The sequence below is a fragment of the Chenopodium quinoa genome, unplaced genomic scaffold, assembly GCF_001683475.1.
Source record: "Chenopodium quinoa cultivar QQ74 unplaced genomic scaffold, ASM168347v1, whole genome shotgun sequence".
NCBI lineage: Eukaryota > Viridiplantae > Streptophyta > Magnoliopsida > Caryophyllales > Amaranthaceae > Chenopodium > Chenopodium quinoa.
In genome coordinates this window covers 4061567-4088175 of record NW_018743292.1, presented here as the reverse complement: position 1 = coordinate 4088175, position 26609 = coordinate 4061567, and the positions used below count along the sequence as shown (strand labels likewise).

Below are 26609 nucleotides of genomic sequence, written 5' to 3'. Positions count from 1 at the left end.
AAAAGTTGTACCCAAAAAAAAAAAAAAAAGAGAGAAAAAAGTGATATGTATGTTTTTTGATATAAATAATTATTACTGAGTATCATTCATATCAACGTAAGCATGTGCGTCACATGTGTAAGAACCCTAAAATTTAGAAAATTAACCTAGTTAATATGACATTTAAAAATTTAACGTTTGCACATTTTACTTTACGTATTGTGATTAATTTTTTTTTAATAAGAAAATTAAACACTGCAAATCCCGATGCACGCAACTCGATGTCTCGTAACAGTAAATTACCCATATATGATGACATTCTCTATAGTCAATTGATAAAGTCAATAATTGTACTAGCTAGGGTTTGTTGTACCACAAATAAAAGGGTTATATTAGAAGGCTAGTAATAAAACAAAACAAAGTAAAGCAAGATAAGTAAACAAAACACAAGATGTAGTAATAGGGACCACTACCAAGCATCTAAAAATATTAAAACTATTCATGTGGACCCTACAATTGCCAATAAATAAGCCTCTTCTCATAGTCCAAAATCCCAGGTCCAAACACTAACAAAAAAAAAATTCAAAAAATAGTTTTCTTGTAATTTCAAACTTTCTTCCTCAATCAAAGAAATAACCTCATAGTGTCGACATTATGGTGTGCCAAGAAGAACCATTGGTGAACCAAATTAATGAATTGTATGAGAAAATCTCAAGCCTTGAAAGTCTGAAACCTTCAGAAGATGTCAACATGCTGTTTACACAACTTGTAGTAACATGCATGCCTCCTAATCCTATTGATGTCACAAAATTATGCCATCAAATCCAAGAAATGAGGTCTAATTTAATTAGACTTTGTGGTGAGGCTGAGGGACTTCTTGAAAAACATTTCTCCACTATATTAGCCTCGTACGATGTCCCGTTACAACACCTCGATATATTCCCTTATTATAACAACTACGTTAAGCTTAGCTTGTTAGAGTACAACATCTTGACACAGAACTCTACCCATGTACCAAAACGGGTTGCGTTCGTGGGGTCCGGCCCACTTCCCCTCACCTCAATCGTGCTCGCCCTTAACCACCTCCCCGACACCCGGTTTGATAACTACGATATCGACTCGTCCGCCAACGAGATGGCGGCCCGGTTGGCGGAACCCGACCCGAACTTGTCGGGTCGGATGAAATTCCACACTAAGGATGTTATGAGTTTGGGAAAAGAGGAACTTGAAGAGTATGATGTTGTGTTCTTAGCTGCCCTTGTTGGGATGAACAAGGAGGAGAAGGTTAAGGTCATCCATCACTTAGCCAAACACATGGCACCCGGGTCAACCCTAATGGTTCGAAGCGCCCATGGGGCTCGAGCCTTCTTGTACCCAGTTGTCGAACCCGAAGACCTTTGTGGGTTCGAGGTGCTATCGGTTTTTCACCCAACGGACGAGGTGATCAACTCGGTCGTGATCGCGAGGAAGGCCGATGATCGGTCTTCCCCGGTGTATTCATTGGAGTGGGAGCAAAATCACACACATAACTTCTCTCCAATAAGGATGCAAAGCTGCAAGTGTTTGGAGATTCAACCATTTAACCCTTTGAACCATGGCAATATTATAGGAGAACTAGCCTCTAGTGCTCATCAATAAGCTAAGCTAAAAAAAAAGTGTAACACATACGTACACTTAGCTTCCTACACTTGATCTTGCCATTTTTGTTGTTCTATCTAATTAATCTACCTTGTATCTTTCTTTATCACATACCATCTCATTCATTCATCCGAACCCGACCCATCACATTTGTTGATCTCTATCCATGGATCGGATCATCTCATTTTCATGGAAGGGAGTATGTAACATGCATGTCCTACACATAAAATGTGCCCTAGTGTTTATTGTCATTGATCATCATATTTGGTTTCACTAAGTTTCATTCATCATCCAAATTGCAAAATGAAGCCAAATTTGATTTTCTTAAAATCCCATGTCTTTTCTTAAGCATCATTCTAAGGTAAGGTTGTGTACATCTAGCCGCAACATGATAAGGGGTCGGGTTATAGTTATTGTTGTGTTTCCAAAGTTAAAAAAATAATAATCATGTCCAAATTCCCTTGGCACGTCTATCAAGGTTGATTTTAATTGGGATAGATGCCCTTTTGATCTTGATCAAGGTTGTATGATTGGGTGTTTATTCTAGTTGTTATTCTTGGGAAGAGGTGCAAGTTAGTTGGTCTAGTTGGATGTTGAATCTAATTCTCAATAATTGGGATGAATGATGTGACAAGCAGAGTAAAGAAGCCACAACATGCAATGGTGAAGCTAATTAAGGTGAATTTTCGTCAATGATATAATTCCTGGATTTTATAGGAATTATTTAAAATAATTTTTAAGTCCTATTCAAATTAGATATTTGAAATTATAAATTGTGTGGACTATACAGATTACTGTTAGTCATTGCTGCAACTAGTTGTATTTTTCACTAGAATAAGCAGCTCTAATTAATTTAATCATGTCAAATCAATGTTATACTTATATATGTATATGTATAACGTATTATTATTGTATGTGATTTGTCAAATTGGGTTTAGTGATTAAATTTTCCCTCATCTGTCTTTTTTGAAAGCAATGTTTGATTTTAATCTTGGTGTTTGAGTTCCATCTTCAAATTTTTCTCATTTATCACCTTTAACGTCACATTGTCAAATTTTTATATGCTACGGAGTAATTAACCGTAAAACACTAAAATTTTAATTCTTAAAACAGGATCTCCCGGCCCCCTTCTTTGTTTGTCTAATTCGAGGGGAAAGGAAGGTCCCGTTGAGTTCTTATACTTACACGTCTATAGCTCGAATAATCAAATTATTACTTTTAAAAACCTTTTTGGTGAACAAGAAATGTGCAATTACAAGCTCGAGATAATAATGCTTTAAATTCTCCTTAATTACGAGTAATGACATTCTATATACTTCGTATATTAGTTTACATGGTAAATATTAACATTATTTTAAAAATATATAGATGTATATATTTTGGAGTATTATGTTAAATAAATTGATATTGTTTATTTTTATGTTGATTGTATTTTATCAAAGGGAAAATTTTTTGGCATCTAATATGGATCTTAATCAATCAATCAATCATCATCAACACTATAGTGCTATTTCAAGATAACAAGTCGATTTTATAATTTTCTACTTTTATTTTGATGTCCTCATAAAATCCTGTGGAATCTGTGTTATTGGCCTTATTGATCACAATTTAAAAATTCACTCAAAATATACTTCTACTATATATTCTTTTTTCTTTTTTTTTTTTTTTAAAAAAAAGGCCTTTCATTTTGTGTCCATTTCACAATTTCTTTCCAATCAAATAATGCTCTCATTTGGGTTCGTTTAGGACTTAAACTTTTAAACTTTGGCTCAAACTCGATATCAAATGCACCGGCCAGAGCCAAGCTCGAGTACCTTGCAAGAAATAGAACTCACACGGCCTTGTCTTTAAGAAAGTGGTCCTTAAAAAGTGGCACTTTCTTATAACAAGGTTGAAGGCATACCAATTCAATTGGTTTGACTAGCTCAAGATGGCATATTCCTTACCTCTGATAGTCTGATATAGTGATATGTACGTCGCGCTTGTGCAGTACGATAAACAACTACAAGGGTAGCTTTGCAAGGTCCTTTTCAGTATATATTAGTGCATTGTGTACTCCGGTTACTCAGCCAAAAGAATACATAACCGACTAGCAATGGTAATTATCATCCTTCACCAAAAAAATAGCGTAACTTTTAAATATGTTGGTTAACTTTTATGAATAAGTTAACACTCTTGCTATGAATACGTTAACGATAATTTTATACAACAGATTGGTGATTAACAATTGGGTAATGCTAGGGCTGCATATAAGCATTTAATATACTTCTTTTTATAGTATTAAGTTGGGAATTTATCGACAATTCACGTATAAATCGGTGTAATAAATGTTAATTTAATGTCTATTCTTTCCACTTATAGCTTCTTATAAGGGTTGCTTATAGCTTTTCCCATAAAAATTAGGTCAAACTATAACATCGACGTATGTGCAAAGAGTGTCAGTTATTTTGAGACGGAGGGAGTATTATTAATTTATTATGAGTATCTAAAAAAATATTTGTTAATAATTCCATGTAGTAAAAATATAGAAACCATAAGAAATTAGCAAAAATCCAATAATGAAGATATTTGCAAATTTTCATTATTCGAGTATTAATTTACGAGGTGAAATTTTTTTTGGCTTGGCAGCAACTATCTCAACAAGAGAATTGAAAAGATTGGAAAGTTTAATAAAACACAGGTAGGTGCTGTCAACTGGGATTAGACAACATCTTTGCATAATTCTTGATAATTATTGATAATGATATCCATAACAGGAAACAATATTTGTGGTTCTTTTTGGGTAAGACAATAAGAAATTAAACCAAAAAAAAAAAAGCATATGCTCATAATAAGATCTGGAGTCCTTTCAATTGTAGACAGAAAAGAAATGATAAGATGCAAGTTGCTAATCTAGAGAGACACCATGAGATCATCTATTTTGTGATTATATTCCACTAGCAACATCTATGGTTCTTATGCTTTGTTTATTGTGTTCCTTTGGTTTGTCAAGAGGTATTATCGAGATTGATAGATCTAAATATCAACTAATTTAGTTGATAATGTCTTTCGAGGATGTGAGAAACGTAAGTTTACAATGTTTCTAACCATAACATACACGGAGTAACAAACATTCCAAATTACAACGTGAGATACTCTAGACATTGACTAATTAAATATTTTGTTCCGGGAGCCACAAGGGCGAGTGATGAGAATTGATCCTAAGATCACCTGAAACCGGGAGGGAAACTCTAACCACTTGATCTATCCCTTATTCTTTGTTCCTAAGTTTGTTGAAATTATTCTATTCATCTTATTTTCACTAATTTGAAAATTGACTCATTAAAAATTTTATTTAATTGTAAATTGAATAACCCTTAATCACTTTATTTAAATTTATTTTCCTGAACTCATTTGAATTCATTTAATCTTCACCTAAACTTGTATTTTTGGAGTTATATGGAACTAAGATGAACTTACCAAAGCCTTAACTTAAACTTTGTTAAAAGCTTAATGTAAATTCATTTTGTTTTTTTACTTATTGTATATACACTCAAGAGTAGTTAAACTCATGTTGTAGGTTTAGTTATGATACAAGCTACTACATATCATCTGTCACCACCAATCTATGTGAGGTGTATAATTCAACGATTATGCTTATCAATTGGCCAAATTTAAACTAACAATAATACTACCAACAGGAAAACTTGAACGTTTCAAAATCTCTAATTCTGAGAATAATACAATGTAACGATATGACTGCTGTGCTCAAGTCTAACCTGGTAGTTGTGAGCAAATGTAAGCAAATTCATGTCTCCGAGCAAATATCCAAGATTATATCCTAAAAATAAATATCCAAGATTATATTGTCAATGATTGATGCGGTGGTAGTTGATAAGTTTTTTCAAAGCTGAACACAGCCAAAGGAGTTAAGGAACTCTACAGAACATGAGGTTTGGTTTCTGCTCCGAATGGAATACGATTTACATGGAATCTAAAGCAATTATCACTTCTATATAAAAATAAATAAATAAATAAATAAATAAAACAGTATTACTATTACTGAATTAAGATACAACAAGATAACAGGTCGTAATCTTCAGATGCATACAATTTATCTAACATTCGCTACAGTTTTATGGTGTTAGTAGCATACAGGCAGTTTTCGTTCAAGTTAAAAAAGCAGATGACTGATCTATAAGCTCCCACTTGGCCACCTTGATGAATTTTCATACTAGAAACTTGAAACTCCCAGGAATCCCATTTACATAAAAAAATTGGAGATCTCACCTGACATGGTGCTCTTCAAAAGGGAAAAGAGCATACAATGAAATGATGAATGTTGTGTCTGATAAGTAATGGTCAGAGGTCATTTTGGACGCTTAGCTCCCAGAGGAAAGGAGACTCTCTGAGGAGTGGTCTGCATCACATCAGCTCTTGGCTCTTGAGATGTGCTAGGAGTAGCAGTCTCTTCATCTTCTGTTTCTTCTAATGCCTGGAGGTTCTGCTTCCTTGGTATCACTAGCTGATAATTTGGGCAAATCAGCGTATCCTCTTCGGGAGGAAGTGGAACTCCAGAGCCTCCAACATTCTTTGGTAGGGGAGTTTTGTTCCTGTTTCTAGCAAGCTCGAGTAATACCTGGTTCAACAGTTAAAATTTTAAATTAGGAATAATGCTACCAAAAAAAACAAAATATGGTCGAGAGAGGAATCAATCATCACTTCTAAACACTGAAAGAGGGGGAGGGGGGGAAGTAAGTGAAAAAAAGAAAACCTTGAATAAATACATTCACAGTCCTACACTCATAACAAATCAAATGATATCTTGAACCAATTCTTGCTAATTATACAATTAGGATCCCAAATGGCCACATGTCAACCTTTTTAAGAAAAGTGGCATTCCTTTCCCAACTTTAGACAATGAGATCATAGCAATAGAGATTCTATCATATGCACACGTAAACACTTGGATGGGGGTAAAGAGAAGCTAAAACTACCTCCCGAGGTGGGGGTTGTGAGAAGCTGAAATTCATTTTTGATTGGATAGCAAGCTTAACATCATCGCAGTCAATTGAGGCTTTGCCAGCATGTTCAGAGTAAACTTGTGCATCCGTTAAGACATCAACAGCATACCTGTACCACAACTCCAGAAACTGGTGCACAACACGGGGCTCATGCTCCTCAACACCCATAGATTTTAACAATGACTTCACAATTTTTGCATCCCTGGGCAAGTCTTCCTCTCCCTCAGCCATGAACTCCAAACCTGCAACGTCACACAATGTGCATTGTGAATTGAGATACATCATTATTCATTAACCATGAAAGCTCAGATGGAAGAAAGTAAGACAGCTTAAAATAGAAGTGTACTCGTAATTTATTTAATCACCAGTAATTCCCCAGTATCATACTTGTATATAAACAAGACACAACAACCAAAGCTTTGAGCCACAGGGTCAAGTTGTTCACATAATTTCTAAAATCAGAAACATGTAAGATTCCAGAATTAGGATAACAATTAAGCACTATAATATAGTACTAACAAGCAGATGCAGTAGAGCTTTCTGGGACAAATCCATAATGTTGTTTAACTGATTACAAAACCCATGATAATCCCTAAATTTTTCGGCAGACAGCAATTCTGTAAAAAAAGATTGTCCAGCCAAGTAAACTATAGCCAATTCATCTTCGGAATTTGTTGCTCTTCCTTTGCTGTGCTTAAGCACTCAACAGATTTGCTAAAGGCAAAACGAACACAAAAAAAAACCCCAGATGCCCACCACCCCCCACCCCAAAAGGTACTAATGGTAAAGGAATCTGTAGCTAGTCCTTTACCACGCTAAAGTACCCAGCAGCTTTCCTAAGCAAAATCAACAAGGATTAAACAAGCAATCCGCAGTCAAATTCCACATTAACCATACTAGAACAGCAATAAAATCTCCACACTCATACACAAGTCAGTAGATTGTTACATCCTAAGTTGGATGGTTTAACGCTTCTTGCATATTCAGAATCCATAAGCTCCTAATTTTCCCCTTCCTCCTTAAATTTAGCCCTAAGATATACAGAATACAGCACGACACATCCCAAAGCATCTAGAAAATAACAGTTGCCCAAGCCAGCTAAACTGCGTGGCAATTGTGAGTGATGTCTCCACAATAGGCTTCTGCTTCTCAAAAATACGAGTAGTCTTCAACACACCCAAAGATATAATACTGTCACCAAAATTCAAATGGGGATTGTATGGAATACACTGCACAACTTATAATCGAACTCCAGGTAGAATGGGGTTTTTATTTGGTGACGAAGATGATTGTTTTTTTTTTTTTAAATGTCTTTATTTTCTGACATACCATCAAACCCTTACTATCAATTATATTCAAATGATAAATCAAATATCAAAGGTAACTCAATAACAATTTCCTCTTCTCCAAGACATAGCATCAAATAGACCGAGAAATCAACACAAATAGATAGCAATTTCTCTTTCCTATCCACAAAATTTGAGTGCGCGAAGGAAAAATAACCTAAACTTCAGAGAAACTATAATTCGTAATGCTAAAAACCGTGAATTCATCATACAAACAGGCCCGCCCTAACATAATTTTAGGGTTCTGCAATACATTAGCGACCAAACTTGGCTCAAATTCTTCTAGATTAAGAATATGAATACCAAAGTTCAAAATTTAGAATAATAGAAGTATAAGCAAGAGTTCAATAATCAATCCACCTTAAAAGAACCCTAAATTGAATTAAATTAACGATAAACCCTAGATTGCGAAATTGATATTCGATGATTGAAAAAAAAAAAAAAACACAAAAAGATTCACCTCAGAAGCTGCTTCAATGGAGGAGAACAAGTTTACGAGCCGCTTCAATGGAGAATTGAGAGTACAAGACGCTTCAGTGAATCAAGAATATCGTAAATAATTCCTCTGTATTTTCTGTGTGTTTAACAAGTTTTTTTTAAAAAGGCCGATTAATGAGTAGTATTAGAATGTAAATTAAAGGGCAAACTTGTAATTAATTGAGTAATTTTTCTCAGGAACAGCTATCAGATTTACCTCATATTACTATGTACAACTTTGCCACAATTTTTTTTTTTTTTTTGAGGCAACAACTTTGCCACATTGTTTGGTGATAAACTTAGGTTCAATTATGTACGAAATTGTTGAAACAAATGGTGATTATGTAATAAATCCAATAAAATATTTGACCACTGAATTTTTATTTTATGCTAAAATTTAAGTTTACTTAAATGATTGTGATCTATCCCACTTAAAAAAATTATAAGGTTATACTGATTAGGCACACTGAACCTATAATCATGTATAATTTTTTAAATTCGTCTCAAAAAAATATTTGTGCTTCAATATTAATTTTTAATAATTATATTTAGAAGTCGTAATTCCCCAAAGTTGCCAAATGCAAAGCAACATTCACATAGAGCAGGGTTTTTTGAGTTAGCAAAGCCCTGTTGGCCGAAGCCCAAGGAGCGAAGAAGGTACTATATTGATTAGTTAAAAACGATCATCTTTTCTATTCTGGGATAAACAGAAATTATTAGCAGTTGTATCTTACTCTTTACCTATATGTGAAAAGAAAAACTTATATACAGTCGCTGAATAGATCAAGCATTATCAACATCTTCTTACTACAGCCTACAGGTACAAACTAGCTCCTGATAAAAAATAAAAAAATGTTTCCAATTGAGTTAACGTTAATGATAATCGTCGAGTTAATCACATGAGAATACAGGCCCAACTGTGATAATCAATATAAATTTTAATTAAGTCAGAAATTGTGGCAAAGGTCTAAGAAGACCATAGCTGAAACACATAGATCATGCCCAGAAAAGAAAGATATAGGACAACTGCCTCTGATCACAAAGACAACATCCGTATTTAGGTTGTCACTCTCAAGCATACTGATATTATACAGTTTACTAAAGAAAAACGATCAGAGAAGACTACGACAGAAAAAAAATAGTTATCATGTTCTCATAAACATTCACCTCAAAGGGTAATGACAACTTTCAAGGTTTACACCGCAGTAAGAGTGGAGAAAACATGATATAACACAAAATCCACATCATCAACTTTCAGTATAAAAAAAATTATTAATCATGGGTTTATGCACTGCTTTCCTCTACAATGAGCAGCAGAAACGACCAACGAGCTGTTCAAAGACACCGACTTAATCAAAAACATAGTTTCATCAAATATGATCTACTCTTCTACGACCACACTGATCTGGCCCTTCTCCAGCATGTCATAGAAGGATCTCACTTTTCTCTGCTCATTCCAGTGGTGCATCTTCCACATGGTACCAGCAACCAAGCCAAGTCCAAAACCAATAAATATCTCTTTCACAACACTGGGACTTTTCAAGGCAGCATGAGCAACCTTTGAGCCAGCCATATTTATCACCTGAATGTAATAACAATCTTTAAGTGGCATATACTGATATACAAGGGGAGAAAACAAAGGTAACATTTCCAGTTACATAGTGAACGAAAGAGACCAATACCTTTGTTACACTGGTTGAAAAACAAACATAAGAAATAATCACATATGAACACTTTTATCCCCTTGTTTGATGGTAAATATAGATCATGACCATTCTAAACTCATAAGCAAATATTTACAAACCAAGTAACACAACAATTTCCTGATCCAGATAATGCAACCACTATGGCCCACACGGTTTCCAAAATGTAGTCAACATATTTATGTAATCAACAGTCTAGAAAACATATTTGCATTAACAGAGTAAACTCATACAAATTCAAACCTTTCACTTGCACATATACATAATTCCATAAATAAAAATTCCATAATATTACGGGTCTGGATAGCATATCTAAATCACCTGAGAAAATTTATACCTGAGTACTATTTTAAAATAAGAAAAATCAGTTGAAAGAAAGTTAGAAAACTTGAATGGAAAAGTGTACACATAATTTTTTTCTCACTAGTAGACATGAACTACAAAGCCCACTCATCATATATACAAAGCCACCCAAGCTTTAAGCCACAAGCTCAAGTTGGTCACATAAATTTCACAATTAGAAATCATGAATGATTTCAGCATCAAGATACCAATTCAGCAAATATAATTCATTTCCACCAGGTAAAAAAGAGAGACTTGACCTGCAGTCCTACAGATATTGGTGGAAAGCAGCAGAACTGCAGTTTTAAGTATAGGACTAACAGGAAAATGCAGCCCAGCTTTCTGAGAGAAATCAAGGACTGACTACAAAATGCTTCAGGAATGTAACTACACACTACATCATTTCTCAGAGTAAGAAACATAATTCATAATTACATAAAGTTAATTAGTCTCATGCTAATCCCAAATGTATCTCCCAAACTGAAACTCCCTACAAATACCTGTCCAACCAAGTAAGAAGCACCAAAACCCCCTTTCTACCACCACCCTGCCCCCCCTCCATATCACTGCTATAAGAACTGAGGAAAAATTATGGTAAGCAAACAAAATGCCCATAACCCCCCCCCCCCAAAAAAAAAAAATAAATAAATAAATAAATAATTCAATATCTACTTCATATTTCAAGTCACATACTCCTGACAAGCATGATAAACATGAATTGATGAGCAATCTCTAATCAAATTCTAAATTAACCACACTAGAACAGCTATAGACTCTGTAAACTCTACGTCTCTTGAGCACCGCACATCTATGTCATAATAGATCCAAACACTTGCCCTGGCAAAGGTAATTTGTGAATGTTCCCTCAATTCATTGAGAAAGGATTTACGGGCCAACATTGGCATCAAGACTTGGGTTTTCCGACCAAGTTTGTAATGAGGAACCCAAGCTCAAAGCTTTTCTATGAAAGACTTCCCTTACGTTGAATGTGCTATACCCATATATCAGATGATACATAGTCATAACAGTCGGTAGATACGGAGTACTAGATAGTCACATCCTAAGTTGGGCAGTTTACTAGTTCTGGCACTTGCAAAACCCACAAGCTCCAAAATTTACCCCCTGCCCCCTTTCCTCCTTCTCCTTAATATCTACAACTAACACTGTCACCAAAAGTCAGATAAAATTCGATAAAAGAGGCAAGCAAGCTCAAGGTAAAAGAGGGGTTTTATTCGGTGGCAAAGACGGTTGCTTTTTAAGCTTTCAATCCACACATACCATCAAACCCTAACTCTCTCATATATCCTTCTTCACACCATTAAAAATTCAATCTGACAAAAAAACCTTCGCCAAAATTCACAATGAAAGCCTCTCAATTCTTCAATGGTTATAAATTCGAATGACAAATCAAAAACATTCAAAAGCTATTTTCTTTTCTCCTAACCCCAACATCAAATAGAGTAAATAACATATTGACAATAATCAAAAATCAAAATCAACACTACAATAACACATTCAGATGCATTAGATTTATCAAAAGAATCGTAAACTCTAATTAGACCCAGAATCCATAACATTCAATCGAATTTAAAACAAATAATAAACAATTAAAAACCCAGAATCGAAACTGAACAAGAAGAAAATAGAACAAAGATAAAAAATAATTGAACGAAATAAATCTAAGATGTAGATCGAAAGCTAAGAGAGAGAGCTTACCAGGAAGAAAAGGCGGAAATGTTGAATACGATGGGAGAGAGAGAGAGAGAGGCGAAGATTTGGGAATGACGAAGAACAGAAATTATGGTTTGCGATTTGAGACGAAGACTTCGGTAGTTTAGCTGGGCTTTTTATGGTCCATATTTTTGTTTAATGTCTACAAATAGCCCACTTTCAAACAAGGGATGGTAGTCAACGAGGAAGCCGGTTAATCTCTTTAATAAACATACGTATTAGTCGTATTTTATTTATCAAGCGGCAAAATCGTTAGATATTAGAGTAGAAAAGGGCATTTAGCAGTTTTATCCATATTTACCTCAAAATATTAGACTTTTGCCCCTTGATAAACAACATTAGTTGGAGTTTCTCGTAATCTACTAATCAATGTAATCATGGTATTAGTGCGTTGATATCTGTGGTGTTTTGTGGATGATCAGCTAGTTTAGTTTGGTTATTCTCAAAAAAAAAAAAAAAAAAAAGTTTTATTTGGTTAAAGCCTTGAGTTGTGGTACTCAACACCTGAAATCAAATCCTCCCATGCATACCATTTGTCTTGGTGCAGTTCTATTCATTGCCATGAGCATTTTTTTAGAGAACAAAATTTTAGACCCTAAGAGCTAGCTGAGCTAACGATATCTAAGTCAAAAAGTCAATAACTAGAGGGAGGCAATCTGTTTCAGCTTCAACTCATCTAAGCCTTGCCTCAAAAGCATGTGTATATACTACATAGCCCTTGCTTCTGCTGACATAGGAGAGCAGTTACCCGCACTTGGGTTTTCTGCAACCATCAGAACGCCACTAACAGCATCTTGGACTACCATTCCCAAACCTACATCCCCACTGTGCCGCATCCGGGTTCAGTTTATCGTTGTTTCTAGAAGATCGATGCCATTGTTTTATACTACTCTCACAGCAGCAAACTTCGGAACATTATCGTAAGAGCTTACTCCTTCAAATTCATCCAATCATCCAGAAGAAACAAAGTATCTAGTTTTCAAATTAATAGAAGTTGGCAAGTTGCACTAGTTTCTCATTTTCTCTCTTCCCTGAACTTCATTTCCACAAATTTGTATTCATTGTAAATATTAATTAGTTGTTAAATTTGACTCTCTAAGCAATCGTTCAACAACCTGACTGAAGAGTATTTTTTATCAAAAAATAGAAACTGATTAATCCCAATGCTCCTGTATGATCCACTAAGCTGTAGTGCATATAGTATCGTCTAGTTCTGTGATTCTATCAATTAGTTGCATAACAAATTACATGAGGCAAATAATTATACATTGATCACCATATGACAATAGTCTCAAAAATGTTAAAAACTGCTAACGGCTTCAAGACATTACAAAATCAAACAGGCTACAAAACTGTAGATCAACACATACGAGAAGGCTTAAGAAAAATAAAATCTAGAATTGCTTTCTCTTCTTGTTACCAAAACGAGACTCCTTATTAAACCCTTTGAAGTCGTTGGTTGTTTCAGCGGTGTTCTGCTTCTTCCCACCTTTCCTGCCCCCAAACCCAAATTTAGAATCTTTAAAATCACGACTCTTCCTCTTCTTGTCCATGCCCTTTTGACCCTTGCCAAACTTTCCAGCCTTCCCACCAGACCTATCTCCGGGAGACACACCAGGAGGCCCTCTGCGTTTCCCTTTGGCTCCACCTCCACCCTCCTCAAATGACAATTTCATCTCATCCTTATCATTTGCATACCCACTCCTTTCCCTCTGTTTCCTCCATTTCTTAACAGATTCTATGCTCTCCTTTTTCTCCTTGGCTCGGTCTTTCTGCTTTTCAGCCTGTACCTGTTTGGAGAATTTCTTAGCTTCTCTAGCTTTCCTTCTCTCTTCTTGTTCTTCCCTTAGCTTCTTCTCCAACAAGAGTTTGCCTTTCACTTTTCCCATATGAGCATCTGTCTTCACCATTTCAGCATAATAATCAAACGGCCTTAGATATGGGAGCCCTTTAGATTCAAGCTTAGCAAAGGCTTCTCTGGTTCCTTGTAAAGCTTGTGTATAAAATGCAGCCTCGCGTGCAAGGTCATCATTCACATCAACTTCTTGGTCTTGATCAATAACTACTGAGAGACTGTGTATCCAATCGGCATCCTTAGGCCAGCTTATCTCACTAAGCTTCTCAAGAAGACCCTCCTTATTATTGATAGCAGTTTTTGAAGGTTCTGTTAGCTTTATGTCATCTTTTTCTTCACCATCGGATTCAGATTCCAGATCAGATTCTGAATCACTGACCATTGTGTCGAACTCTTCATCGTCTTCCATTTCACCTCCATTGATGGAAGATGGGTATTTCTTAAGCACAACCATCTTCGCTTGCTTGCAAGTATATCTAACAAGGAAGTAAGCAAGTTAAAAACAAAGTAGACTAATCTTCTCAAGTAAACAGCCAGTGTATGGCAGTTGAATGAAAGATAGCAAAATATTCCTCAATACACCAACAATGTTAAAAATAACGGTAGAATATACCCAAATGTCCATTAACAATAAACAATCATGTGAAAAACAAAAAAACCAACACGGGTAGAGGCAAGGGAATGCATAAGCCTTCTAAAAGTCTACAGCACCTTCAACCTAGTAATACTCAAACTCTAAAATAAGACTTTTCTCTTCATATCTCAAACCACAATGCTTCTCTTAGCATATACTTCCTTCTCATTCGCCACAATATTTTTTCACATACCTATAAACATATTCTTGCTCAACATAGTAGACTAATTTGTGCTTATTGTTGTACAAAAAGGAATTTTCTAAAGTAATGGGCAAAAACCGATTACAACCACGTAACATAATTTCCCATTATAGGCAACTCAAACAATGCAACCAATATAATTTCTTGATTGCAGTCACTAGCTTCAACTAACACTAGTGCACTGATTAATAAAATTCAAACATATAATTCTATTCAACAACAGAAATATTTACTCATTAAAATACCAATTATTTAAGAGACTTGATGACAAATTCACATTAACAAAGTACATTTAACGGAATTCGAACATGAATTAATTCTGCACCTTCAACACCACAAATTGAAATAATAATAATAATAATAAAACCCTAATTTTCTCTTCACCATACTTCATCATCTCAACAATTTCATGTATTCTCTAAAGTTTTTAACTGTACCCGCATTAAAAAAAAAAAAAAAAAAAAAAAAAAAAAATCATAGTTTCGTCCTAGCAATAATTAAAGGGTTCTGCAACACATTAGCAACCAAATTTGACTCAAATTCTTCTCGCTTACGAATATGAATTTCAAAGTTATAACCTTAGAAGAAGAAAAATTATAAGCAGCAGTTGAACAATTAATTCACCTCAAAAGAACAAACCCTAAATTGAATTAATTTAACAATCAACCCTAGAATCCTAGATTGTAAAAGGATAATCGATGAATAAAACGAAAACCAATATCATACCTGGAAAGACGTTGCAATGGAGAATTGAAAAGTGCTGCAATGGAGAGAAAATGTTGTTCTGTATTTTCTGTGTGTTACCTAACGGCTGCTCAATTGAGTAGTAAAGAAGGCCTCAATCGTCAAAGTAGTTTTTGCTATTTAGCTTGGGCCTTGGCCCATGGATTGTTGTATGTTTGTTTAGCCTTATAAATTTTTTGAATTGGGCTCCGAGTCAATAATGGTTAATATAATTACTTCGTTCTATTTGTTCACTTATCTTAGGCACATATAAAATATTAAATAAGCAATAAAAATTAGCTTTGGCCTCTTAGGTGCACCCGAGTGAAAGGTGTTAAGTCCTACACGGCTACACGCTCATATATCATTCTAGTTCATCTCTTAAATATTGTTCCACCATCGAATTTTTTAATTGGTTTCATATAATCCTAACTTCTTTTTTTAATTACAATTGTCGGTGCATATTTTACACCACAAATATCTTAAATTATATATTAGTTTAAATTATTAAAAAAAAAAAATTGATTTTTAAAAAATTTGTATTGAGACAAATCTAACAAAATATCACATGACTATAATATAATTTATAGGTCTATATTTCTGTTTTTTTTTTTCAAAAAAAAAAAAAAAAAGTACGAATCACACAAAATAGTAAGGAGTGTATATAAATATTACAAACTTTTGGATTTTCTCTCAAAGTTCTTAGCCCGCGAATTTCCGAATGTTGCAATTAAAAAGAACGGAGACAATATTCAATTATTAAAAGTAATCCACTTAAATACATCTAATCTCTGCAATTCAACGATTTCAATCATAGCACATTATCTATCTTCCCTTACATACCCTCATCCTAACCCCGCTGCGTCATCTCAATATCTCTTCCCTTCCCTTCTCTCCTCCTTACCAAAGATTTAAGATACGAGTAAATTCATTCATTTACCAAAAGTGGTGGTTAATGAAATAAGAAAGAGGTGTTTATGAGCGTAAATAAGTTGAGTCATGTAGATTATATTCATGTTCAATTAAATTAGGCAAGTGTGAAATTGAGCCAGAACTTTGGAAGTCCTCGTTTGGTTCACATGGAAAATTAACTTCTCATGAAAATTTATATTTTATGGGAAATTTTTTCTTTTATGATTTTCCAAGGAATTAAGCTAATTTGTTTGGTCACTATAGGAAATTGTATTTCCTAAGAAATTCAACTCACCAAGGGGGAGTTGGTGAGAAATTTCCCATGGGTTGTGGGAATTTGTATTTCCCTTGAAATTGTTATTTCCCATGTTCAGCTTATTTCCTTCCAACCAAATACACCTTCATTTTAATACTTTATAGGAAATTCCATTTCCAAGGAAATTATCTTTCAACCAAACAACACTTAAATATATGTTCACCCTCATTTAATTTAGTAAATTACAGCTCTTTATTAATTTATTTATTAATTCACTTGGAACTTTTCAACTCCACAATTTCTAATCAGAGTTGTCAAATAATAGTTCAAATATTATGCAAGAAATTTCTAATAATCTTCCATTTTCTGATTGCAACAGGATTACAAACAAGGTATGATTTTGACCAAATTACAAGAATGACCTACAATTCAATCTTTCATATCACATCATAGGTGCACAGTAGATTAATCTTTCAAGTCTCAAGACCGAATTCCCTTCCATCAACCAAACAAGTCATCTAGTACTTAATTCCTTGTCATATATTCAAAATTCATACTATGAGAGTGTGTGCCTGCAGTGAGAACGGACTCCACTGCAGTATCTTCTAAGACTAACACGACGACAATTGACCCGCTGCTATCACGATGCCTGATCAGCAGTTGCAGCAGCTAGTGGCTGTAGTGCTTTTAAAGGGTTCATAATGACACCATCGATGAGCCCATATTCTTTGGCTTCTTTGGCACTCATAAAGAAATCACGGTCAGTGTCTTGATTGATCTTTGCCAAGCTTTGACCAGTGTGGTAGGCCAGATAACCATTGAGATTTGCCTTGTGGTGCAGCATTTCATTTGCCTGGCCAGAGGAATATGATCAACAATTGAATTCACATTAAGGTGTTTCCAATTCCACATTAAAGTTGACGAGGTCAAGTAAATGAAGGTCGTGACTAATGTAAGCATATAGGAATGAATCTATGCTTTCACATAAAGTCACGTGTGTGCACAGAAATAGATTAAGGTAACAAGAAAACTGGGATAATTTTCTAAGAGCTGGAGCCAACAATGTAAAAGGATGTGATATTAGAAGGTGAGAGTATTACCTGGATATCTATGTCAGTTTGACCACCCTGTGCACCACCGAGAGGCTGATGGATCATAATCCTTGAATTAGGCAAGCTATACCTTTTTCCTATAAATTTTTATTTTATCAATAAGTAGAAACAGTAATAAGCCTCTGATAGTGATGCAAAATCTACATTGTCAGTAATTTAAGAATCAATCATGTATAAAAGATTCACCTTTGGTGCCCGCACTTAGAAGGAATGCTCCCATACTGCACAAGAAGGCCAATAGAATTCAGAAATCATACAAGTTACCTATTAGATAGATAACATTCACATACAAAATAGCAACCATTTTAATATACACACATGGAAAAGCCGAACACAGAAATAAGAAATCATTTGCCACTCAAAAACCCAGGAACCAGTTAAGTTAGGAAGACACCTAAAAGGCAGAACACCCTACAAGGCTCAAAATATATCACTCATATGGAATATGGGAGCATAAAACTACAACAAAAGACACCATAGGAGCCGACTTGACAGGAATAGCAAAATGCTTTAAGAAGAGATGGGTAAATATTACACTTAGGGCTAAAAGACTTCAATTACATTGCAACCTTACAATTATTTACTGCTTCTGAGGTTGAACATGAAAGAACGATGATAGGTCTCCTCCAAACACCTAAAGTCCTAAACTGATTTACAGTGTGTTTGGATATTAAAAGGGGAAGGAAAAGAAGGGGAGGGAGGGGAAGGGAGTGGAAGGGAAGGGAAGGGAAGGGAAGGGGAGGAAAGAAAGTTGAGTTTTCCTTCCAAATCTCTCCATTGATGGAGAAATGAATTTCTTACAATTTAATCCCTCCATTTCTCTACCCTCCAATTCCCTTCCTTTCTCATTTGTTATCCAAATGAAAGATAATCCATCCCTTCATTTTCCTTCCATTCCCTACATTTCCTTCAATCCAAACACACCGTTAAAGTATGGAAACTTACAAAAACACTCAAAATATAAGGTTGGGAACTGGGGAGGGGGAATCTTGTGAAGAAAAATGCATAAAGAGGAAGGTGTTACTGGTAAGAGTTGCTTCTCTACAAGAAGATTCAACACATACACATGGACTAACATGACAAATGGAGCCACCTAAAATTATCAGCATCAATGGAGCTAAAAGGCAAAAATAAAGATACCTTTAGTTGCTAAAATTGTAACAAAGAACGAGTTACCGATTGACCGATTGAAAGCATAGATATGAGATAATGATGAAAATGAATTAAAATAATTGGAAAATATTAAGTCACCTTGCTGCAAGTCCAACACATACAGTGGAGACATCAGGTCTGATGTGCCTCATCGTGTCAAATATAGCCATTCCTAACAAGACAATGATTAGGAACAGTTAACTTGCTAAGGAAAGAAAGTGAGGAGATGCCATCACATGCCTGTAAAGTGAACTCAAATAAACAAACAAAGGTTACCAGCTGTAACTGATCCTCCAGGGGAATTCACGTACATGACAATATCCTGTGCATGTCACCACAAATATATCAAATACAAATAGAGAGGTATGGTAGTAAAATCCAAAAAATCAAATATCATAAGTTGATATTTGTCAATACCATTCAATAAGGGTACTGCACATTAGTCATGATCCCAAGGAAATGGATTAGCACATTATGTATATTCTAGTGAAAGTTTAAACCAGCATATGATTTCACAAATCCTTAGAAGACACCAGGTGCACAAAGATGATCAATATAACTATCAATCACAGCTTAACTTTGCATTGCAGACTTAATTCTTTCTTTGCAGCACAACATGCTGAGTAGGCACTTACAAGAGAGCAAGAACGTGTATATACCATGCTAGCAAAAATAAGAGTGATCTGTATGTTATCATACTTATCAGTAGAATAGACTTTAAAAAAAACATATACTAGTATAGTTTCCTCTAATCTGCATTTATAAACTTAGTGCTATTTGATATAAACAACAGGTAAATGCTGGAAAAACTGCTAGCAGAAAATCCTATTGGGTACGTAAACTGATGTATCCACATAAATAGAATAGTGGGCCGATAGGGTAGTAATTTTCTATATGTAGCATGGTCAAATGAAAAATAAGTTTATAGTAAGCTAGCTTAAAACTTTTCAGAAGCTTGGTGGAGTAACTTCTCATTACAAGCCAGCTAGCTTAAAATTAGTGAATCAAATAAAAAGCTAACTCACAACACTTTCAAAAGAATATGGAAACAACGCCTGATCACAAAGAAGGCTTAATGGCACCTAAGAAAATGGTTTTGATTCCATGTGATCCAGTTCTCATGTAATAATCGTTCAAGTAAGGAAAACATCGTAATACAACCACTGAATTGCGAACTCAGCAATAAGTATACAGAAGTAAGCAAAACAGGGTTTTTCTAATTAGACCACCAACTTAATTTAATTCAGCAAAACAATTGTAAACTGTATTCAAAGCTTCAAAAGCAGCAAACCAACCTTGGTAGGATCAACGGCATCGAGGTATAGAAGTTGAGCAACAATTACATTAGCCATATCATCATCAACCGCGCCACCACACCGAATAATTCTCTATACCGAACAAATAAACTTCTAATTTCAATCACCAAATAGCTAATAAACAAACAAAATCAATCAAAATTCAAAAACAAAACCCTTACATATTGAAATAACTGAGTAATCACACTCTGAAACCTCTCTTGTACCATAGGAGGCGGTCCTTGACCAGCATAAGCAGGAATATACGGCGAAGACGGGACCAACAGATCATCTCTACAAAATTCAATTCAAATTTCATATACTCCAAACCTCCATTACAATTAAACAAAACAAAAGTACACAAACAACAACAATAATAATCAATCAAATCGATAAAATTGAACTAAATTAATTTCGATAAACCCTACCTAACGGACCAAATTCCAGAGCGTTCATTTCGTCGAGGAGTTCCAAATCCATCAGAATACAACGCCTTAACACTAGAACTTCGACGAAATTTCTCGGTAGAATTACTCGATTTCAAAACCCTATCCAAAAATTAAAAATCGATGAATTACAATTTACCGACGAAAATAAAAAGAAATCAAACAAATCTCGAGTGATTAACACACAATTACCTGGAGGAAAGAGGCTTGAAAGGAAGAGAGAGAAAATGAGAGTCAAAGGAGCGAGAAGAAGAGTGGAGGTCGAAGATGGAAGTGTTGAGTCTTGGAGTTGTTGTAGAAGAAGGTTGTAACGCCATAAACGAGTGAGCCATTTTTGGTGTGAAGCTTTTTTCCGGAGATATCTTCTTGAGCTCAGAGTGAAGGAGAGAGAAAGAGAGAGAAGAAAAGTTAGCTAAGGTTTTTAGGGGAAAATGGTAAAATGAGATTAGGAAAGAAAATTGGGTCGAATTTTTATGGGCCTGTAAAAATAATGGCTAAGGTGGATGTGGACTTGCTAGATTTATCAAACCATTGAATTTTCAATTTTGATGATTAATTGTGTAAAAAAATAAAAAAAATTAAAAATTAAAAATAAAAAAATAAAAAAAATTGATGATTAACAAAAATTGATTTAATAGGTCGGGTTAGTATCTAAGTATGTTGAACTTGGTTTGTACAAGGGCGAGGACTTGACCCAACACATGATTTTGGGTTAGAGTGTCGTTTTATTATTTAGGACGTAATTGCGGTTGACTTTTGTTTATTTTTTTGTTAATGAATTAACTATTTTTAGGCTATTTATCACAATTAAAAATAAAAATTATTCAAAATTTGGAACAAAATCAAATTCCACTTCTCAAACATAATCTTTAACTAATACAAAGTAGATTTTATGGATCAATTTTAATTCTTAAATAAACTTAAGGTGCTTAAATAAGCTGGTATGGGAGTTGATGGGTTAAAAACACTTATTCTAATTGGTGAGTTAGATCAGTTGGTCTTTGGTTCAAAACTTGGGAACGTAAAGGCTCTAGATTGCAGAGTACATTTGCGTTAAAAAATAAATAAATAAAATAAAAAATCAAGCTGCATGCATAAGGAGCTCATTGATTCATAGCTGTGTAAGATATATTTGATTGTATCGGACAGAACTGAAATATTATTATCTGTTTCAATTTAGTAATACATACCCGCGGAACATGTTCAGCACATTTTAGCATTCTGAGTATATATTACAATGACAGATTAAGCAACTTAATACAATACTTGGTACATAAATCTTGTTAGCCTAGACCAAGTCTAACATGACCTTAATTCAAAATTCCAAACATTAGTTTCAATTTCAAGTATGAATTTCTACAAAACTGATGGATTAATTCACCAAGACACCTAGTAACACCCTAAATCGGTAGTGCAACTATCATCTCACCTCTCGACATTATATTCAGATTCATCAGACATCGTGATTGGGCTGAATTATGACTGACAATCATAGTCCACCTATGTCCCGCCACTGCGATGAAGGATACGAGGTGGTTGGAAGGGGATCAAATAATTCAAAACAATAACCTAAGAGTGTGCGTATTTAGTTAAGGAATTTATTCAACACTAAAAGAGAAAAAAAAATAAAAAAAAAATATGATGTCAGGCTAAAACAAACTAATATAACATCAGGACCTCTCAGCCAGCATAACGTTCCTATTGTATACTCTTCCCTATTCTGCTGAAAGTTCCTGTGATAGCTGCAACAAAGGAGGGAGGGGATGCTAAACAAAGAATTTAGGGTCGACATTGCTCAAACAATTACAAAAGTGAGGAGCAAACATTGGAATAGCATACTCATACATATCAATTAGAGTCCCAAAGAGTGAAGAATTCAACAATCAACAAGTGAACTATACCTTTTCAGATCAAGACTCAGAATATGTTCTGTTTCTGTCATCAATGCACGTAGTACATGCTTTCTAAAAGTATATCTTATAGTATAATCTGGAACATTATATTTGACATAGTCTATGCAGATCAAGCACACATTGAGACATAATATGGACTGTCAATATGGGTTACAGACTGAAGGCTGAATTACCAACCAAAAAAAAAAAGGTTAATGGTTGCTTATCACTGTTTATTGCATTCCCTTTTTTTCATGTTGCAATCCACTTCAATTCTTTTGTTAGTCACAATACAGATAAATCAGCAAATACAGAGCATTGGACTTAAATTGAATGTATAAAAAAAAATAAAATAAAAAATCAGTTGATGCCCACTAATTTCATATTAGAGATCATACATCATAGAAAGATAGATAAGATACCTAAAAAAGATAGTTAATCTCAAGTCAATGAATAAGTTTTAAAGTTGATCCTTTGATGAGTCACACAAGTTACCAGAAGGCAAAATGCTAACAAACAACGAGAAAGTGTCAGCATCAACTCCAAATCCTTTGCTAACCATAATGTCGCGATAGTATAATGCATTCGAATTGTCATTATTGAGAATGTATCCTCGGATGATCGTATTATAGGTACAATCATTAGGGGGGCTACCATTTTCCAGCATTTTGCTTAACAAGTGAGCAGCTTCACTCATGAGCCCTTCCTTGCAGAAGCCTTTAATCATTATAGTGTATGTCTTACAATTGGGTTGCAGACCCTTGGATACAAGATCAGAGAAGAAATTTGCAGCATCTTCAAGTTGCCCAGCCTCACACAAGCTGTTCATTAGGATATTGTAAGTTACAGTAGTAGGCTTGATATGTTTATCCTCCATCTCTTCAAGTAATGCCACTGCCTCACCCAGCTGTGCACTTTTGCACAGGCCATCTAGTAATGAATTATATGTGACAACATTAGGAGCAACTCCGTGAGCTTGCATATCTGTGAAAAACTTCCGTGCAAGTGCAAGTGCAAGTCTATTGGCTTTACGCAAGCCATCAATAAGAGTGCTATAGGTTACAACATTTGGTGTTATACCTTTCTGAAACATAATTTGTAATATAGTAAGAGCCTTGTCAATGTTTTTGAGTTTGACATATCCATTGATCATAGTACTCAAACTTACAAGATTAGTCTCACAACCATTCTGGGCCATGATATCAAGTAGCTTTTCTGCATCTTCCATCTGACCACGCAAACAATAACCATCAAGTAAAGCACTGTAAGTAATAATGTCAGGAGCTACACCTTTGTCGGTCATGAGTCTTAAAATCGCTTCCGCTTCCTCAACATTACCATCATTACAAAACATGTCTTTGGATAAATTGGAACTTTTATTCAATATCAGCCATAAACTTTCCTAGACCATTCACACAACTATTACAACTATGAACAAAGAACAAAAAGAAGGCACTGAGTCACTATCGCATCAATTAGATTAGATTAAAAAAAACAACTCAGTAGTCAGTACACACTAACACGTAGCCCAATATACTTGACTGGCCAAAATTCCTGTTTCCAACCCCTTTAGACGGATAGTCTAACATAGTTCTTGGACCCGAAATTATATGGAGGAAGTTGTCAAAGGGGCTGGAGGAGGCAATCTCAGAGAGCTTAGCTGCTTGTGAGGTCATATTCTCCATGTGCACCATCCATATGAGACGTAACCTGTGTAAACAAAAAATGCAACTGAAACTAAAATTGATGACCTTTTTGTTCAGATATCACTTCACAGGCTATCCAGGTTGTCCACGCAGTGATATACTTCATATTGGATTTTTTGGCATTACAAGGAGATAAAAAGAGGGAGGGAGAGACTCACTGAGTTTAAAGGTTGTCCGATGTTCATAATATGAGAATCTGAACAGGAGTGTAGCACTCTTTGGACAGAAATATTCAAAACCGACATTGAACTTGTCACATCATCTTCAACAACTGACTTGCATATAATACCTGCAACATGATAACTATTTGTCACTCAAAATTTTTGACAACTAGTCAAATTTCCAAACCAATTGAATTGACAGTACACATACCAATGTACACCATCCAGAGAAGGGGAATCATTCAAGGAATCAATTCTTTTAGATAGAAGAAAAGATAAAAAGCTTCTTCTATCTAAGAGAATATATGTACAAATTTCTAGTTCAAATCCCCTAAAGATAAACCAAAACATGACGATTTAACATTCAGCAGCCGCACATACCTTAATTATATAGCCAAGATATTGCGCTACGATGTCCATCGTTAATCTTCTCGTGATCAAGATTTTTCTTTTTATAGTAATTCAGAGAGGAAAGAGATAGCTGATTGGTTATCAATTGCATAGCCAAATTGTCCAATGCTTGCAGCTATAATGTATCAGATGGTTGAGTTGAATGATGTGCTTAATTCCCAAGTTCCATCTGATTTGTATTATGCATATAAGAGTTCGGCTAGTGTATGAGTAAAAAACAAAAGGTGTTGCTATACTTCTGAAATGATCCATGCAATTAATGGTTACTAAGATTTCATGAATCATGGGACACATTTTGGCAAAGACATTCCCCACTTCATGCAAAGGAACATTAAAATATATGACAGCAGCACAAGAAAAGCAAGACAAAGAAAAGGGAACCAAAGCTGTGCTAAAAATAGTTCTTGGATTATTTTAACCTTTAAGTGTGAAGATATCAGCATCAAGCAATAAGAATGAGCTATTGTTCAAAGTTTGATGATAAATTATCTGAAAGATTGGCTAGTATCCAAACGACAGAAAGCAATTGCAACAACTGATCTTCACTCAGCTTCATTATATAAGTTTCCTGCAATAATTCAAAGTCATCAGAAACACTTCAATAAAGGTTCCTGCATTACTTGAAAATCAGTCCACAATACAATTTGAGATTTCTAGTATTTCAGAATATGCACTATACAGTATATAAGAAGAGAGGGGAAAAACAGAGCAATGAACTTTACTACAGCACACAGCATAATACAATTTTTTGATTAGTAGAGTCAAGGCTTACTAAGGAAATAAAATAACTTTTTTTTTTTTTTTTTTTTAGAAAATTGTGCTTCAACTTTTAAAATGCGAGAATTGGTAATAATAATCTCAAATTTTGCCCGTTTGCTCAAATAGGGGAAAAGGTGGGGGGTTTCGGGAAGGGTCGTGGCTGGTGGTGGGGCTGAGGTTTTTTTTTATTTATTTATTTTTATTTTTTAAAATTTTTCTTAAAAAAAAATATTAAAATTTTTAACTTAACTTGCTTTATAAGTTATAACAGGTTGGTGTCCGGTTAGGATCATTTATGGATTTTGAGCAAACGGGCAAAAATTAGAATTATTTTCCCTTAAAAAAATCCATAAAACTTTAGTAAATCACTCCATTTAAAGATTCAATACCCTAATACTTCGTATTTCTTTATCAACTATATTGTATGATTTTATTATTTTAACGATAAATTACGAGGGCCCCCCACCCTATCACGGGAGTGGGGGCTATGAGGAATCGAACCCCTATCACATGGGGGTCCCTCCATCTCTTCATTCCTCAATAATGTATGAAAATGGACCGTCATCCTTCTCATTGATCTAATTTTCAATGACTTAAAAGTGATATGTACAATAAAAGAAGCTTTGCCGAGTTAATATTTGAGTTTAACATTTATATTTAACTTCTATTACCATTTGATAAATTTTATTTCCATGTTGAAAAAAAAAAAAAAATTGTATCTTTGTAGTGGGTTTATCTTAAAATAAATTGTAGTTTTTACAATAAATGTTTGTTGTTTATCAACGAGTGTACCATACGGGTGTATAATGAAAATTTTCATCGACTTATATGTTGGATTAGAAGTGCTCACATTAAATTGCTATAATCCTAAACT

At 34.6% G+C, this 26609-nt stretch overlaps 6 protein-coding genes across 6 annotated transcripts; 1 reads left to right on the top strand and 5 right to left on the bottom strand.

Annotated features, from left to right (window-relative positions):
* Window positions 1-519: 519 nt before the first annotated feature.
* Window positions 520-2563, top strand: LOC110736499 (nicotianamine synthase-like). Its single transcript, XM_021916716.1, has one exon. The coding sequence runs from the start codon at window positions 634-636 to the stop codon at window positions 1615-1617; it is 984 nt and encodes a 327-aa protein (XP_021772408.1). The 5' UTR covers window positions 520-633; the 3' UTR covers window positions 1618-2563.
* A 3064-nt stretch (window positions 2564-5627) lies between these two features.
* LOC110736497 (transcription initiation factor TFIID subunit 9-like) lies at window positions 5628-8797 on the bottom strand. Its single transcript, XM_021916714.1, has 3 exons — window positions 8427-8797; window positions 6594-6862; window positions 5628-6235 (listed from the first exon to the last, which is right to left on the bottom strand). Exons 2-3 carry the CDS (start codon window positions 6849-6851, stop codon window positions 5966-5968), a joined length of 528 nt encoding a protein of 175 aa, XP_021772406.1. The 5' UTR covers window positions 6852-6862; window positions 8427-8797; the 3' UTR covers window positions 5628-5965.
* A 651-nt stretch (window positions 8798-9448) lies between these two features.
* LOC110736498 (cytochrome c oxidase subunit 5C-like) lies at window positions 9449-12359 on the bottom strand. Its single transcript, XM_021916715.1, has 2 exons — window positions 12205-12359; window positions 9449-10025 (listed from the first exon to the last, which is right to left on the bottom strand). The coding sequence occupies exon 2, from the start codon at window positions 10014-10016 to the stop codon at window positions 9825-9827; it is 192 nt and encodes a 63-aa protein (XP_021772407.1). The 5' UTR covers window positions 10017-10025; window positions 12205-12359; the 3' UTR covers window positions 9449-9824.
* A 1052-nt stretch (window positions 12360-13411) lies between these two features.
* Window positions 13412-15857, bottom strand: LOC110736495 (probable rRNA-processing protein EBP2 homolog). Its single transcript, XM_021916713.1, has 2 exons — window positions 15637-15857; window positions 13412-14550 (listed from the first exon to the last, which is right to left on the bottom strand). The coding sequence occupies exon 2, from the start codon at window positions 14526-14528 to the stop codon at window positions 13614-13616; it is 915 nt and encodes a 304-aa protein (XP_021772405.1). The 5' UTR covers window positions 14529-14550; window positions 15637-15857; the 3' UTR covers window positions 13412-13613.
* Window positions 15858-17112: 1255 nt separating this feature from the next.
* On the bottom strand, window positions 17113-21258 carry LOC110736492 (ATP-dependent Clp protease proteolytic subunit 5, chloroplastic-like). Its single transcript, XM_021916711.1, has 9 exons — window positions 20999-21258; window positions 20789-20908; window positions 20543-20654; window positions 20361-20453; window positions 19342-19387; window positions 19165-19237; window positions 18100-18134; window positions 17902-17990; window positions 17113-17654 (listed from the first exon to the last, which is right to left on the bottom strand). The coding sequence occupies exons 1-9, from the start codon at window positions 21136-21138 to the stop codon at window positions 17442-17444; spliced, it is 921 nt and encodes a 306-aa protein (XP_021772403.1). The 5' UTR covers window positions 21139-21258; the 3' UTR covers window positions 17113-17441.
* Window positions 21259-21996: 738 nt separating this feature from the next.
* On the bottom strand, window positions 21997-24375 carry LOC110736493 (putative pentatricopeptide repeat-containing protein At1g12700, mitochondrial). The gene has a single exon (XM_021916712.1). The coding sequence runs from the start codon at window positions 24050-24052 to the stop codon at window positions 23159-23161; it is 894 nt and encodes a 297-aa protein (XP_021772404.1). The 5' UTR covers window positions 24053-24375; the 3' UTR covers window positions 21997-23158.
* Window positions 24376-26609: the final 2234 nt, after the last annotated feature.

What these genes read in the sequence shown, in the direction of transcription:
- LOC110736493 (XM_021916712.1), bottom strand. Translation starts at nt 24,052, where the DNA reads ATGTTTTGTAATGATGGTAATGTTGAGGAAGCGGAAGCGATTTTAAGA.
- LOC110736492 (XM_021916711.1), bottom strand. Translation starts at nt 21,138, where the DNA reads ATGGCTCACTCGTTTATGGCGTTACAACCTTCTTCTACAACAACTCCA. An exon ending in TCTGGAATTTGGTCCGTTAG is followed by an intron (nt 20,655 to 20,788) that starts GTAGGGTTTATC and finishes TGAATTTTGTAG; the next exon opens with AGATGATCTGTTGGTCCCGT. An exon ending in TGTGTTGGACTTGCAGCAAG is followed by an intron (nt 18,135 to 19,164) that starts GTGACTTAATAT and finishes CTTCTTGTGCAG; the next exon opens with TATGGGAGCATTCCTTCTAA.
- LOC110736499 (XM_021916716.1), top strand. Translation starts at nt 634, where the DNA reads ATGGTGTGCCAAGAAGAACCATTGGTGAACCAAATTAATGAATTGTAT.
- LOC110736497 (XM_021916714.1), bottom strand. Translation starts at nt 6,851, where the DNA reads ATGGCTGAGGGAGAGGAAGACTTGCCCAGGGATGCAAAAATTGTGAAG. An exon ending in CACAACCCCCACCTCGGGAG is followed by an intron (nt 6,236 to 6,593) that starts GTAGTTTTAGCT and finishes CTGTTGAACCAG; the next exon opens with GTATTACTCGAGCTTGCTAG.
- LOC110736498 (XM_021916715.1), bottom strand. Translation starts at nt 10,016, where the DNA reads ATGGCTGGCTCAAAGGTTGCTCATGCTGCCTTGAAAAGTCCCAGTGTT.
- LOC110736495 (XM_021916713.1), bottom strand. Translation starts at nt 14,528, where the DNA reads ATGGTTGTGCTTAAGAAATACCCATCTTCCATCAATGGAGGTGAAATG.